The 15,906-nt window shown below is 34.4% G+C and overlaps 1 protein-coding gene across 1 annotated transcript in view; it reads right to left on the bottom strand.

Annotated features, from left to right (window-relative positions):
* Window positions 1-15,906, bottom strand: part of MALRD1 (MAM and LDL receptor class A domain containing 1) — a gene marked incomplete at its 5' end in the record, with an annotated part of 553,418 nt that overhangs the window by 312,194 nt on the left and 225,318 nt on the right. The window contains 2 exons of the mRNA XM_084867858.1: window positions 3,790-4,078; window positions 7,879-8,126. Coding sequence (XP_084723984.1) covers window positions 3,790-4,078; window positions 7,879-8,126 — 537 coding nt within the window. The remainder of the gene's footprint in view (window positions 1-3,789; window positions 4,079-7,878; window positions 8,127-15,906) is intronic.

The following is a 15,906-nucleotide window of genomic DNA, read 5'->3' as shown; positions in this document are numbered from 1 at the left end:
CACCAGCCTCTGAATCGCCATTGCATGAAATTTTCAAAACCTTTTGTCTACCAGCTGTATTTGCAAAAAACTTGAGAATTTTTCCCATGTAATATATTGTGTAAACAGTACTCTACTGAAGTTGAGGTGATATAAATATATTTTCCAATATAATTATTAGTCCCAACTCTCCAAAAAACAAAGAAGAGACACATGCATTCTATGAATTTGAATATTAGAACCAAGAGGTATTCTATTTGGAAAACATTCTGAGGAGTATATCTATATTTAAAATTTAACTTATTTCCTCTCCCCACCCATACCATACCCAAGCCAGTCTTCAACTTTTGTGAATTTTAGTACTATAGCTTGTCTATTTTAAGAAATACTAGAGGCCCAGTGCATGGATTCATGCACCCAAGGGGTCCCTCGGCCTGGCCTGTGGGCATTCCCTGAGGAGTCCTGTATTTGGAGAGATGCAGGCCAGACCGAGGGACCCCACTGGTGCACAATCAGGATGGTAAGGCTTCAGGGCATGTCTGGCCCATATTGCCCAGTCCTAGTCAGCCAGATCCCAGTAGCAAGCTAACCTACCAGTCAGAGCATCTTCCCCCTGGTAGTCAGTGCACATCATAGCTACCGGACTAATGGTCGAATGGTTGAATGGTCGAACAGTCAAATGGTCAGACGGTCACTTAAGCTTTTATATATAGAAAATAAAATCAGCAAGTTTACTAATTACATATTTGGAGGTTTTTTTGTGTGCAATTCCTTTGAAGAGAAACAGGGCAGAAAGGATCTAAACTATTTCTTTGAGCAATGAATGAAACATCACAAAGCAAAACCAGCAAGTAGATACTATGCTTTTAACAAATTTCAACCTGTAGTTTAATTTTATAATCCCTCTAGTAGTAGTGGCAGATAAAAGAAAACTGAAAACCAACTATCTGCCAAGTATTTTTAAAAACATATATATCTCAATTATGTATTCAAATCATTTAGAAGTAAATTATAATAATCCCATTTTTACAGATAAGAAAGGTAAGAATTAAGGAGGTTAAGTAGACCTGATTTCATAGGTAGTAAGAAGTGCAGAGATCCAAGTTCATATCTTTAAACCTCAAACACATGCACTTTGCACCAAATTTTATGTAAAGGCTTCACTAAATTACAGAGCCAGTGCAATCAGCCTGATTTCCCTTACTCAGGACTCTGACTGATTTGCTATGCTGGCACTCTCATCAGCAGGTAGAAGCCTTTTAAACTTTTGCCAAATATTTCAGAGAAATGAGTGACCTTTAGAAGGAGCTAATCCACTCAGCCCTCTTTGCCTTACATATATTTTTAAAGCAAAAGTTGATTACCATGTTATATCCTCAACTATTCTTCTTGCATAACTCATATTTAAAAATAACTGTGGGGACTCAAAACACAGTACACACACACTCACACACACAAAACTGATTCCCTGACCTCATTATACTAAGAGATTTTTAAAAAAATATCTGCCAATAAAACAGAGAATCAGATAGTGGCTGAATTTGCAAATGAACATTTAGAGAGGGATCTTGTTTGAATTTTTCATATTGAAATTTGTTAAACAATAATTTTTATCCATCATCACTTGGTCCTTAATATCCTTAATAGACTTGCCAACAAAATACATTTTTAGAGGTGGAGGGGTTAAGGCAATGTGTGAAAAAGGTGAAGGAATTAAGCAAAACAAGCAAACAAACAAACAAACAAAAAACCCTTATACTTAGAGAAAACAGTATGGTCATTACCAAAGGGAAAGGAAGGTGGGAGGAAATAGGAGAGGAAAAGGAGAAATAAATGGTGATTAAAGGAAACTTAACTTGGGGTGCTGAAAAGACAACACAATATTACAGATGAGGTATTATAGAATTGTTCACCTGAAACCTATATAATTTTATTAATCAATGTCATCCCAATAAATTAAAATAAAGTTTTAAAAAGCATTTTTATGAATGTATTTTTCACTCTTATTTATGTTCATATCATCCAATATGCTTAATAGTGGAAAAACATTGACACTTCCTTCCTAAAATTAAAAATAAATAAATAAACTCAATATAATTATGGGAAATTAATAACAATATAACTAATTTGCTAACAAAGCCCTGGATATTATTTGGCTCATTAGAATCACTGATTTCAGATTAAATTCAATTGCACCTTCATAAATATATATGTTTTGTCTCCTCTTATTTTTTCAATTTTAAGCTATCCTTAAGGGAGATATTAGCCTACATACCTGAATACAGATGAAAAGTCTGCATGAACTAGAGTGACTTTCAAACCTTTAATAAATGTTAACATAACCTAATTACCCTTCTTCAAACTGTGAAAGTTTCAAGTTAAGTGGTTTTGTAGTAATAATAAATTAATATTTATTAAATATTTCTAAGTATACACTTACATACATATTATTCATTATTTCAAAATAAATTAGACATTATCAATAAATGACAAAATTGAATGATTATAATGTAATACAAAATAATTAGATGCTTGTGGTTTCTGCAAGAAAAAAATTTTTGTCAAAACAAATGGTAGAAAAACATGTTTTAATAAAAATGCAAATAATGGATACTTACTTTCAAATGGCTACACTGCTTAAGGAATAATGATAAAGGTGCTCCAAAATATAGCATAATATAAAATGAGATGATTTTATTGACTAAATGCTTACATTACGACAGCCATGAAACTAGACAGATTACATAAGCAATTACCTCTTTTTATTCTTAAGAACCCAAGAACCTAAGAAATAGGTGATGGTCTATTGGCTTTAGAGACGAGGAAACTGAGTCTCAGAGTTGTGCAAAATGTAGTTAGTAAGAAGGGAGTCTGAATATGTAGTCCACTAGAATATAATACTTGTGCTTTCATATTTGGCCCTGGGTATATTTCTGTGCTTCTATTTAAATAAGAATATGACTGCAATTCTTGGAAATTCACAAAATTTACCCTGAAAAATGGAACCCCATTGTCAGGGACTGACCTGAAAGTACCCTAACATTCACTTCATCTCCTGTGCTGCCAGTGGGTGGCCATTAGCCATGACTGGATACTAAACAATTGAATTATGGCTAACCCAATTTGAATGTGCTGGCAGGTAAAATACTGTATTTTTCTATGTATAATACATTATTTTCTAAAATAATTAGACTGAAAATCAAGGGGCATCTTATACAGGGAAATCAGCTGAGGAGGGAGCCATGCAGGTGTATAGCTGCCCATACTTTGTCAAACAGGCTTCCTACCAACTCAAAAATTTAATATAATTCCTTGAACAAATTACTAAAATATATTTTAGGTTAAAAGAGTATATGGACTTATTCAATTATCTAAACTATTTAAGTAACTCAGCCACTCAAATTAGAGTTGTTGGTCTAAAAAGAATAAAGTAAACAGCATAACCACAGTAATGCATAACTAAAATTGAGTAACTCTGTCCTCAATGTACATATATTTTATTGAGTGAACATGCTATTTTTTTAATCTTAGATTATGTATCAGACTGCAAGCAGAGAAGTCTTATTTTATTGGTCTAAGAAGAAGCTGACTAAACAGAGAACTCAGGAACTGATAAATATACTGAAACTTTGAGAAAATGAGGAAGATAATTTTATAAGAAAAGGCTTAAAAGGTACCTGTATTTTTGGAATACAAAGGATTTTTTTTTTCTTCATTTTGGAAGCAGTAGATAACTACTTTTTATTTCCTTTTTTTCCTTCCTAGTCTCTACCCTGTAAAACCTCCAAACAAACACAAGTTGAAGTATACCTGTTGGAAGAGGCACCGCTAGTTCTTCCACGGACTGATGGGCTGGTAGACAACTCTTCGTAAGCACAATGTCATCCAGTGCAATATCACCGCGGTGTCCTTTCCCAACTCTTCCTTCAAATTTGAGTTGGAAGTCCTCCTCGCCAGACAGTATTAGCTCCTTCCGCTGCCAGAAGTTGCCTTGTTCTGCAGTGAGATTAACTAGGAACGTTGTTTTGTTTGAGACTGATACCTGCATCAAGGTGAGTGCCCCAATGCCATTTCCATACATGTGATAATGAAAAATTATCTGTAACCAAGAGTTAGAATGTTATATGTAATTAGTACAATTAATCCCATTTTATTTTCAATGATAGTATATTGCCCTCTTTATTTATTCCAGAAAGAAAATTAAATCTACATGTGCTATTGTTCTGTGAATACTCTAACACTGTGTACTAATAAAGTGAGGCCAGCCTTACATCATAGGTTGCTGTATATGAAGGATAGTACAATAAGGATCAAATAGAAATTTAGTTTTAAAAAATGGGCAGAGTTTACTTTTTGTGATTTCTAAATGCAGGATTCATTAATAAACTTTTAACATGATCATCAAAGGAATAAAATATGATTAAAAAGTGATGTGTTATACAAAAAGACTTTTCATGATTAAAAAATAAGAGGGATGAAACAACCATTTTCAGTCTCATGAAACTTAAATCATTTTCTCCAAAAAGCAGAATCCTTTATTGCTTATTCAACCACATTCTTGCACTTGAAACACATTTTTAGTTCTACAAGATCCTTGAGGCTCCACTATATATTTCAAAACCACCAAGACAGCAATTATTCACATTTTACTCAAATGCTAGAAACATGCTATAGAAGAGCAGTTTGGGAGTTTTTCCCTGAGTAAAAATTAATAAACACTTTAACATTTCAAAGATAAATTTGACTAGCCTTTTAGTGATTGTTACATAGAAAGGGAGAGTCAAAAACATCTAAGAGAAAAAATAGTACTGGTTAGGAACAATAAGAATTCAGAGGGTTGCTGAAACCAGTTTGGCTCAGTGGATAAGAGTGTCAGCCTGCTGACTGAAGGGTCCCGGGTTCGATTCCAGTCAAGGGCATGTGCCTTGGTTGTGGGCCCATCCCCAGTAGGAGGTGTGCAGGAGGCAGCTGATCGATGATTCTCTCTCATGGATGTTTCTAACTCTCTATCCCTCTCTCTTCCTCTCTGTAAAAAATCAATAAAACATATTTTTTAAAAAGAATTCAGAGGGTTTTAAACCTTTCTTCTTGTCATTTGTATGAATGAGGGAAAACTGTAATGGGGCTTGATTTTCACACACAAAAATACATTAATTGAAACAATAGCATATTCTACAGAATGGATGTGTTTAAAGGGTAAAAAGCATGATCAAACAATATATGCAATGCATACTTCAAAGAGCATGAAGAATACATAAGCCATGTAAATGACTCTACTCAAATTGCCCAGCTGATGAAACTTTCAGATAGTATGCTCCAATCCAAACACTTTTCTTTTTTTGTTAAACAATTAATGTTGGAAGGTGTGAGATCTATGAGCCCTGTGCCTTGTCCAGAAAAAACTGGTGAAACCAGGGTGGCATAACTCCTGAGAGTGAGAAACAAAAGGGGCCCGGGCAGACTCTTGGGCAGCACCAACAGGCATGAGAGAAACAATCTGATGGGCACAGCATACATATGTCTCTCTGGATCCTTTCTAGTCACAGGCGTGGTCTGTTTTCTTATTTGTGCAAGAAACATGAAGTGTATGTGCTACAGCACAGTAAATACTTCTCTACCTTCTTGAGACCATTTTCTGAATGATGCCAGTAGGTTATCATAAAAAACAAACAAACAAACAACAACAAAAAACATCGAAACACCTCCATTTCTACAGAGAACACCTGATGACAACAGAAACTTATCACAGGGCAACCTGAGTGAATAAAAGTCTGGTAAGTACTAAATTCTAAAGAGTCATTTTCACTTAAAAGTGTAGTCACTCAGAGGTTTGATCTCTTTCGTCATCAATCTCCATCATCACCACCCATTTCTCAAAAGGAAGAAAACCTCCAATTTGGGTTTTTCTGCTTGAAGGTATTCCACAAGGTCAAGTGATAGACAGGATTTTTGTGAAAAAATTGGGAGGTCGTTTTCTGCTTGTCTAATACATATATATTTTCTACATGAGAGACCCAATCATTTCCAGCTTGACCTTTCCTTACTTCTTTGTATTCAATCTATATAATAAATATTCATAAAGTAAGCCATTCATCATTAATTTTTGACATTTCTTCTAGGCATACTTCATTATTCTCACACAGATGTTTAAAACAGTAGGGACTACAGTTCTGGGACCAGGGAAAACAGAGATGAATGAAATCCTTGGTTACTACAGAGTGAAAAGAGAAAAAAAATTTGAACATTTTTAGAGAAAGTGTCTAAACAAAAAAGCTTAGAAGTCAACTGGAATTTTATATGTATTTCATGTTTAATTTTTAATTGGCTTTCTAAGATTAGAACTTATTTGTAATTTTCAATATATAGGTACTTAATCTATATAAATTCTGGTGTATTTGGGCTTTTCTTTTTAGAAAATATTAAGAAAATTTTTGGCGGGGGGGAGGAAACAACAAAAGCAAATAAAATAGATTTGATTAAAAGTCAGGTTTCATTGTCAGGCTAATTAAAGTTTAATATAATTCTGAATGATATATTAAATTCATTCTGGGCATCTGAGTTATTTTTCTAAAACTCTTATCTGAACATTTCACTTTCTTACAGAAAAATCTGTGAAACCAGAGTGGCACAACTCCTATCAAATGTGCCTGAAGACATAAAAGAGATGAGATCACTATCAGAGCTTTTACCTATGAATTACCTTAAGCTCAGACAGAAACTTTCCAAAGACAAACTAAAGGTTTACTATGCTTTAAGACTGTGACAGTGGTAGGATGTGAAGGTAAGTCAGCATGAAATAGAAGAACACGCATCTGTAACAGAAGCAGGTACAATTGGGAGCCTGTAAACAATGATTTAATATTCCTTCTTCCCATTGTTAGGACTCTCACTAATGTAGAGAAAGGAACATGACAATAATATAATTTGAAGACATTAAAGAATTAAATCATGCATTGTCTCCCAGCCTGATTCTCTGATCAATTACCAACTTTGTACATATAATTGGTTTTTCCTTTAGTGCTCAAACTTTGGGGAAACACCTGTCAGAATCATGTGTTTAGATCGTATAAAGACTGCACTTTTCATTGTAAATATAAATAAAGACACAATGATTTATATATCAATTTCTCAAAAGCAAGATTCCTGTGAAGACATCCCCGAGGGCTTAATTTATATAATATATAATGCCAAGTTTAGTTCCTACTGTAGCTGGCTCGATATTTTTGTGAAATAGAAACCATCAAGCAAAAATAAATAAAGGAAAGTGAAATATTCTGAAAATACATTTGTTTAACCCTAAGAACCACATAACCTTATTTATATTTTTAATACTCTATAAATCTTTTTTTTCAAATTTCCACAGGATAGTGGCAAAACCATTTTTTTTCTTCCTACCCATATAAATTATTCTTTCTTTTTTTTTGGGGGGGGGGGGTGGGAAGACATCTTCAAACATTTTATCATACCTCCACCTATCTCTAATAATATTCCTTGGATTATACTATATATATATAACTAAATAAACTATATATATATATATATATATATATATATATATATATATATATATATATATAGGTTTTTTTTTCTGATGGAGAAAGTCTCATAATGAGTACTAAACTTCCTGAGTGAAAACATCTGGCATTTTATGCCTTTTGAATTATCCCTGGATAATAATAATGAAATATCACAATGGTTTTCAAAATTCAAATATTTATGGATTACACCTTCTTCCTACAGGTTCAAGTATCCTTCCATCTCATCCTTATTTCACCACCTTCCTTCCTCACATATCCCAAGTTGATAAATTCAAGCACATTTTTGGTCTTGTCCTAACCATTTCATTTTCTTTATTGAATCTATCAGAAGTTGATCATAATATTTCTGTCTTTACCATACCTTGCAGTTTTTGCTTCTTCTACTTATGACCGGGCTGGAAATTCTGGCTGCCCTCATGGGCTGCTGAGGGAACAAGCTCTTTATGAAGATGTAATGACCAGACGAATTTCGCAAGGTGTGGTCAGCGGCTGGCTCTGTGCCTGCAGCAGGGATGCTGCTAGCTTTCAGATTCCAGTCAAAGTCATCCTCCTGTTCCTGCTCCCAGGAACAGAGATCAAATTCAAAATCACAGCGCCCAATGGAGGGACCTGGAAAACATTTCCCAAATTATGGTAGAAAGAAAGAGAAAATCAGCAGACTTAACTGACTTAAAGACTTGCAATCCAAAATCACAGTGATCTTGCCACATCACTGCAATATAGAAAACTTTGCAACATTCAAACAGAATATTTTAGTTTGCTACACACAGCTATTTCTGTGGTTTGCATAAGTTTATCTCTCCACAAATCTGGTCCCCTGTCTCAAAATCAATGAGAAAATATTTTAGCATTACACACATTTTCTCCTCCAAGTACCTATTTGATCAATGTGATTTATTTCCTTCATCTTTGCTTCTTAGAGCTTGGTAGAGAATTTAGGAAGTTTGTTATTCTGCAATACAGTTTGGCTTGGGAAATGCTGCCTAAAGCGAAAGTTATTAATCATTGCAATTAGTTTGTAAAGATAACCTCATTTTAGAAGTGAGAAAATTGTAAAACAGAAAAGTAAGGTAAAAAGTGAAATAATTTGAATTAATTTATAATTAAGTTGCAGAAATTAAATGTTAAGTTGCATTAAATACCAACAATCTAACATCTTAAAATATTTTGTTACTAACATGGCATACATTTTTTTCTTCCATTCAATGCTTATTGGATTTCTGCCTGAGGGATCTATGTAGTTCTGATAGAGTGGTATGGAAATCCCCAACTATGATAGTTTCGCTTTGCAAGTCTATTAGTTTTTGTCACACATGGCTTGACATTCTGTTGTTAGGCACTTACACATTATAGACTGTAATGTTTTCTTGAAGAATTGACCCTCTATTGCTATGTAATTCCCTTATTTACCTTTGATAACTTTCCTTCTTTGATGTCAGCTCTGTCTAAAATTAATAAAACTACTCTTGTTTTATTTTGTTTAGCATAAGCATGGTATATACAGGCGTTCCCCCAAAAATGTATATACACTTTAACAGCTGGTAGGTCAATTTTGAAAATTAAATGTATTTTAATAAACATTGCCATTAATATTACTCAAAGTTTGTGTACACATTTTCTGTGGACAGCCTATAATATTCCATATAGTTATGTTTAATCTATACATGTTTTTATATTTAAAATACACTTCTTGCAGACAACATATAGTGGGGTCTTATTTTTTTTTATCTACTCTAACAATTTCTGTTTTTTAATTAGTACATTTAGACCACTGATGTTCAAAATGATCATTGAGACAACTGGATTAATACCTACCATATCTATTACTATTTCCTATTTGTTGCCCACATTCTTTATGCTTATTTTTATCTTCTATAGTTTTACTGCCTTTTGCAGTTTTAATTAAATATTTTATATAATTGCATTTTATCTCCTCTCTTGGCATTGGTTATACTTTTATTTTTTAACTCTTTTACTGATTTCCCTAGACTGTTACATTACCTTTACAAATAATCCAAACTTATTTTAAAAGAACATTATATCCCTTCATGCATAGTGTGACTATCTTATAATAACAATATAATCTTAATTCCTCACTTCTATCTCTTATACCATTAACATTATTCATTTTACTTTGTATACAATCATACATGATTTTATATATATATATATATATATATATATATATATATATATATAGAGAGAGAGAGAGAGAGAGAGATAGATAGATAGATATATACACACACACACACACACATATATATATATATATATAAATATCTACACTAATAAAAGAGAAATATGCAAATTGACTCTACCTTTGTGAATTCCACCAGCCTATCAGGAATGAGTATGCAAATTAGCCCAACAAAGATGGCAGGTTAATTGCATATGCAGGCACAGAATGGCAGGGGGTGTTCCCCACCTTCCCAGCAGCTCTGGGCCTCTGTGCATTGTGGGAAGGCATAAAGGTGGCTCCAGGCTGGAGGGAAGGCAGAAAGGCAGCTCCAGCCAGAGCAATGGTGGTGCAGCAGCCAGGGGAAGGAAGGCCCATTTTTGCACAAATCTTTGTACATTGAGCCTCAAGTGTTATATATAAGAATGCACAATTGAATGCGTTATTGTTATTTTATTTTAAACAGTATTGACTGGTTGATCAATTGGGAGGAAGTCGATGTGAAAAAAGGAGACATATGTAATACTTTTAAAAATAAATATAAAATTTTAAAAATTAAATTTTATTTCATCTTCACTTATTTCTTCTTCATTCCTCACCATCACTTATGTAGGTCTGATACGTATCATTTTCTGACCCATACTGTTTTGCTTCTCTCTAAAAAAAAACATCTTTTAACATTTTTTTGCAAAGTAGGTTTAGCAGCAAAACATTCCCTCACTTCTTGAAACACCAGTCAGAAAGGATACATGCACCCCTATATTCATTGCAGCATTATTTAAAATAGCTAATATTTGGAAACAGCCCAAGTGTCAGTCAGTAGATGAGTGGAACATTTACACAAAGGAATACTATGCAGCTACAAAAAGATGGGTCTCTGATCTTTTGAGACAGCAAGGATGGACCTGGAGATTATTATGGTAAGCAAAATAAGCTAGTTAAAGAAAGACAAATATCACATGATTTCACTGATATGTGGAATCTAACGAATAAAATAAACTGATGAATAAAACAGGTCCAAAGGCATGGATACAGATCTCAGAGGGAAGGGTGGAGGGGAGTGGGAAGAGATTAACCAAATAATTTATATGCATGTATACATAGCCCTTAGACACAGATAATAATGTGGTGAAGGCCGTGGATGGGACAGGATACAGGTGGAGGGGGGTCGAAGGCTAAAATGGGGGACATCTGTAATACTCTCTACAAGAAAATTAATTTTTTTTTAACAAGGTCTTCATTTCTCTTCACTTTTGAAGGATGAGTTATCAGGATATGGATTCTGTGTTGGTAGGGTTTTTTAGACTTGTTTTCCCTTCAGCCCTTTAAGTACCTCATTCTACTCTTTTCTTGCTTCCATCTTGTCTGAGAAGTTAGATGCACAGTCAAACTTAAGTTCTCCAATGTCTCCCATCTAGAACAATTTGATTATTGACCAAGTTATTCATGGAAAATATTTCAGTTGTCAAACAAAACTTCAGTTCTAGACAAACAATCCTTTCATGCTGATACCTGTCTGAACAGTCATGTATTTCAGGAGACAACGGAGAGAATGTGTGAGTGTTTGAGTAAGTTTACCACTAAACCTTGTGCTAGGAATATTTTTGTGGTTTTTTTCCAGCTTATTATTATTAAATATGTACAATAAATCACCATAGGCCCTAAAAAGGTTATTAATAGCAGCAAAATGAAAAGGAAAGTTGTGAGAAGTATAGAGCTTAAAAAACAAAATACAATGGAACCTTAGCTTTTTAACTTAATTTATTCAAGTAAATATGTATGAAATTTTTCATTTTTTATGCATATTTCATTTATTTTTGTTAAATTTTCATTTACATTTCATGTCCTTTTGTATTTAATGTGTTTATTTGTGGTACATTGGACATGTATTATATGTAAAAAGATTAAAACTTTATCATTTAGGGGTCTGGAAAGGATTAATTCAATTTACATTATTTCTAATGGGAAAAAAAAATGGATTAGGTTTTCGTACAAATTGCTTCCCTAACAGCCTTCTGGAAAAACTAAGTTCCAGTGTATTTTTTACTTTTGTTTCTTTATAGGTAAGGTGCTTTTTTTTACAGTGACTATTTTCAGGGTTTTACTTTATCTTTGATTTCCCTTTAGTTTAAAAATGCTGTGCCCAATTATGTGGTTTGTTTGTTTTGTGTGTGTGTGTGTGTGTGTGTGTGTGTGTGTGTGTTTGTTTTTTGCAGGAGGAGCATTTTCCTGCTTCATGTTCTTTGAGCTCTCTGAATCTATTTTTTTTTTTTTTTTGCCTGACATTAATTTGGCAAAATTCTCAGTTGTTATTGTTTCAAATTCTTCTAGTCCTTTTCTCTTTCTTCTTTGACATTATCATTATCCATTTGTTTTTCCTAAAGTCCTTGGATATGGTTTTGTGTTCTGGTATGTTTTTCTTGGTATTTTTGTTTTTCAGTTTGGGATATTTCTATCTTTATATCCTCTATCTTTACATCTTTCCTAGTTGTGTTCAGGTTACAAATAAGCCCTTCAAAGGCATTCTTCATTTTTGTTCCAGTGTTTTTGATCACAGCATTTCTGTTTGATTCTTTCTTAGGATGGCCATCTCATTACTTACATTGCCCATCTGTTCCTGCATGCTGTCTATGTTATCCATTAGTGGCCTTAGAAGATCGATCATAGTTGTTTTAAATTCCTCATCCTTTCCATGTCTGATTCTGATGTTTGCTCTGTCTCTTCAAAATTTATTTTCCCTTTCAGTATGTCTTGTAACTTTTTCCTGGATAGCCAGATATGACATTCTGAGTATAAAGAACCACTGTATATAGGCCTTATAATATGGGGAGAGGGAAAATATTCTACAGTTTCATGATTAGGTCCCAGTCTTTAAAGGGCCTGTGCCTCTGAACTGTAAATATCATGTTTCTCAGACTTTTCTACCCATTAGGAGGAACCAGATGGCTGGAGGGGGATAGCATTGGGTATTTCCCTCCCACCAGGTCAGTTAGGCTCTGATAATACCCAGTTAGTTTTGTTACTAGAAAAACAGAATGCTCTGTCAGAAGTATGAAGGAATGTTTTCCAATATTTACTATGGAGCCTGGTTGAATGTGTGGAGATAAATTTCACAAACTTGTCCACACTGAGCCTCATCATCAATGGCAGGTCAGGTTTTCTTCCTCTAGTGCTGGTTCCCATAGTGGTTTCTGTGCTTGAGTCTCTGCTCTAATAAAGTGTTACTACCAGTGTTTACCTATAGGTCTCTACAGTCCTGGGGGAAGTAGTGTGCCTTGTGCACCCTATGTCCTTGCCTCTCTTGTGGGTCTCAGGAGAATTATTGATTTTTTAATATGTCCAGCTTTTTACTTGATAGGACAGAGTTGCAACTTCCAAGCTCCTCATATACAAAAGTGGTCAGTTGGATTTATACAAACATCTATATATATAAAAGCCTAAGTGACCATTATGACCAAATGACCGGAAGGACTGAAACGACTGGTTGACCAGTCGCTATGATGTGCACTGACCACCAGAGGGCAGATGCTCAACACAGGAGCTGCCCCATGGTGGTCAGTGAGCTCCCACAGCCAGCCTCCTGTGGCCCCTCCGCCTCTGGCTGGCAAACCTCTCATGGCCCCTCCCCCAACTGGCCAACCTCTCAGGATACCTCCCCCTGGCCAGTTGCTCCTGATAGGCCTTGATTACAGGCCAGGTGAGGTATCCCATCTGCGCACAAATTCGTGCACTGGGATTCTAGTCTTTTCATAATTCTGCTCAGTGAATTATAAACCTAGCAATGTAAGCTAAGGTATTATAAAGCCAAGCATTGTGTTTATAATACATTAAAGCTACTTTTTATAACCTTTATTTTTAAGTAAATATGCACAATACAGCATAAAAACCAATGTGTGATTAATTTGACCATAAATTATAAAATACACAATTTAGAGTTATTTGATAACAGTAATTCTATATTGTTTTGTTTGAAAATTAAGACTGAAAATGGAAATCTGTAAAACCATAATTAAATGTGAGATGGTGCCAGGGATGTCTGCCAGACCCTGAATGACAGATGAATGATGACTGACACACATTTCTGCGAAAGAGAAGCTAAGGGGCTAGTTGGCATAAGAAGCCAAGAAAGCCCTGATTGCCTGTCTCATTAGCTTTTTATTGTAACAATAGCTTGAACTAAAATTAACCTCTAGATTCAATCAGCAGGGTAAGCATCCTTGAGAATGCACCTGCATCTGTAGTGTTTTTCAAACAAGGACATTTTGAAATCTAAACATAAAGATTCTAGTAAAACACCTCAGGAGGTCAGATTTGTTTGAAAAAATCAAGGCAGGGACTGCCACCTGTAGCAAGGACCCCCAGAAACCCCTGGCATTTCAGAGAATCCTCCTTACACACATTCCATCCAAGTCCCATGCTTCACCACAAGATGGTGTCCAAAAACTAAAAATACTTGAGAAGAACTCAAGTTGCAACATGTCAATCTATATTTAGTTAAAAATTTCTCTGTTAACAAACAAATACTCAAATGATTATAGGCAATTTTATCTAAATGAGAGTAGAAATGATTTTGCCACCAAAATTCTCAGGGACCTGCCCTACAATGCAAAGGCCAAAGAAAGACAGAAATACATCCTAGCTGAAGTCATGGCGATTCCTGGATGAAGGAAGAATCAACTCTATTACATGAAATTACATAAATTCTTAAAAAATTCCCAAATTGTGCTAGGCATCAAAACCATGTGTTTGTTTGTTTTAGGGATACATTCTTACAGTTAGCACAGATCAGATAAGTATGTTTAAAGACACAAAATAATCTCTATTCTCTTTGTAGTTGATAACTTGGAGAATAAGAGAACATATTGTTTTTACTGTAGTTTCTATACTATTTCAAAGTGTATAAAACTACTAAAATGAAGATTAACTTAATCACATCCCCTACCAAAGAACTTGGCCAACAATAAAAAAATGGTATAAAATTATCATTTTTAGCTTTTGAAAGAACATTGATAAATGTAAGACAGCATCCGGATTAATATGCCTTTAAAAATTGTTAAATTTGCCGAAGCCAGTTTGGCTCAGTGGTAGAGCGTCGGTCTGCGGACTGAAGGGTCCCAGGTTCGATTCCTGTCAGGGGCATGTACATTGGTTGTGGGCACATCCCCAGTAGGGGGTGTGCGGGAGGCAGCTGGTCGATGTTTCTCTCTCATTGACATCTCTAGCTCTCTGTCCCTCTCTCCTCCTCTCTGTAAAAAATCAATAAAATATATATTTTTTTAAAAATTGTTAAATTTAACAGTCAACCTAACACTGATGTTTTTTCAAGGATAAAGAGAATCTTTCTGTCATAATTTCTGTCACCAAATGAACAGGCTGGTGTTTTCTATCCAATTGCTAATTCCATTTTAAAATTACGTTTCAAACTTATTTTGGTAATTTACTCTTTCTTAGAATAGACTGTAATTTGTAGAGCTTTTTTTTTAGTTCAGAATACTAAAATTCTCCTAAGTAGTATTTCAAAGGACTGAGAAGTAAATTTCAACTCAGCGTCTTGTTTAGAATCTGAACTGTTGACTTGGCTAAGAATTATAATGAAGTAACTAATTCAGTTGCCCTTGTGCTAGAAAATTCAGCAACCCACAAGGGCTAAGTTAACATTCAGACCAGCATCTAGAAAGGACATCCCTATGAAGAATGATGTGTGTGCTGCTAAAAAACAGGTTTCATTTAGCCTCAAAAATCATACATATGCTGCTACGTATTATAAATCATATTTTTCTATTTCCATACCTACTAAAGTTGGAATATATGTTTCCCCAGAAAGTTTATCTCTAACATCACTGGGAAAATACAAGCAAGTATAAGTTCTTTTTATTTCACATCACTGTGGCGAGAGAGTCCATCTTATAATTTAATATTTTATTATTTCCCACAGGTGCCAGGTGAGAAAACAGCCATCTTCTGTGCAGATGCCAATTCCTGGCATTTCATGGAGTAATTAATGCCAGTGCCAGACAATTGTATCATTGGTAAGAAAATGACCACCTTTGTCTACAGCTGTATCATCAATCAAACCAGTTTCTACCTTTCTAAATGCTACAAATTTCCCATTGATCATTAGCTTTATGAGCATGAAATGACTGTTTCATTTTAAAAATAGATCATTTTAAATTTATCTTTATTATTGAAAATTTAACAGATGGCCCCTTCTCC

This window comes from Pipistrellus hanaki (assembly GCF_964339955.1).
Source record: "Pipistrellus hanaki genome assembly, chromosome: 1".
Classification (NCBI taxonomy): Eukaryota; Metazoa; Chordata; class Mammalia; order Chiroptera; family Vespertilionidae; genus Pipistrellus; species Pipistrellus hanaki.
This window is presented reverse-complemented; position numbering and strand designations above follow the sequence as displayed.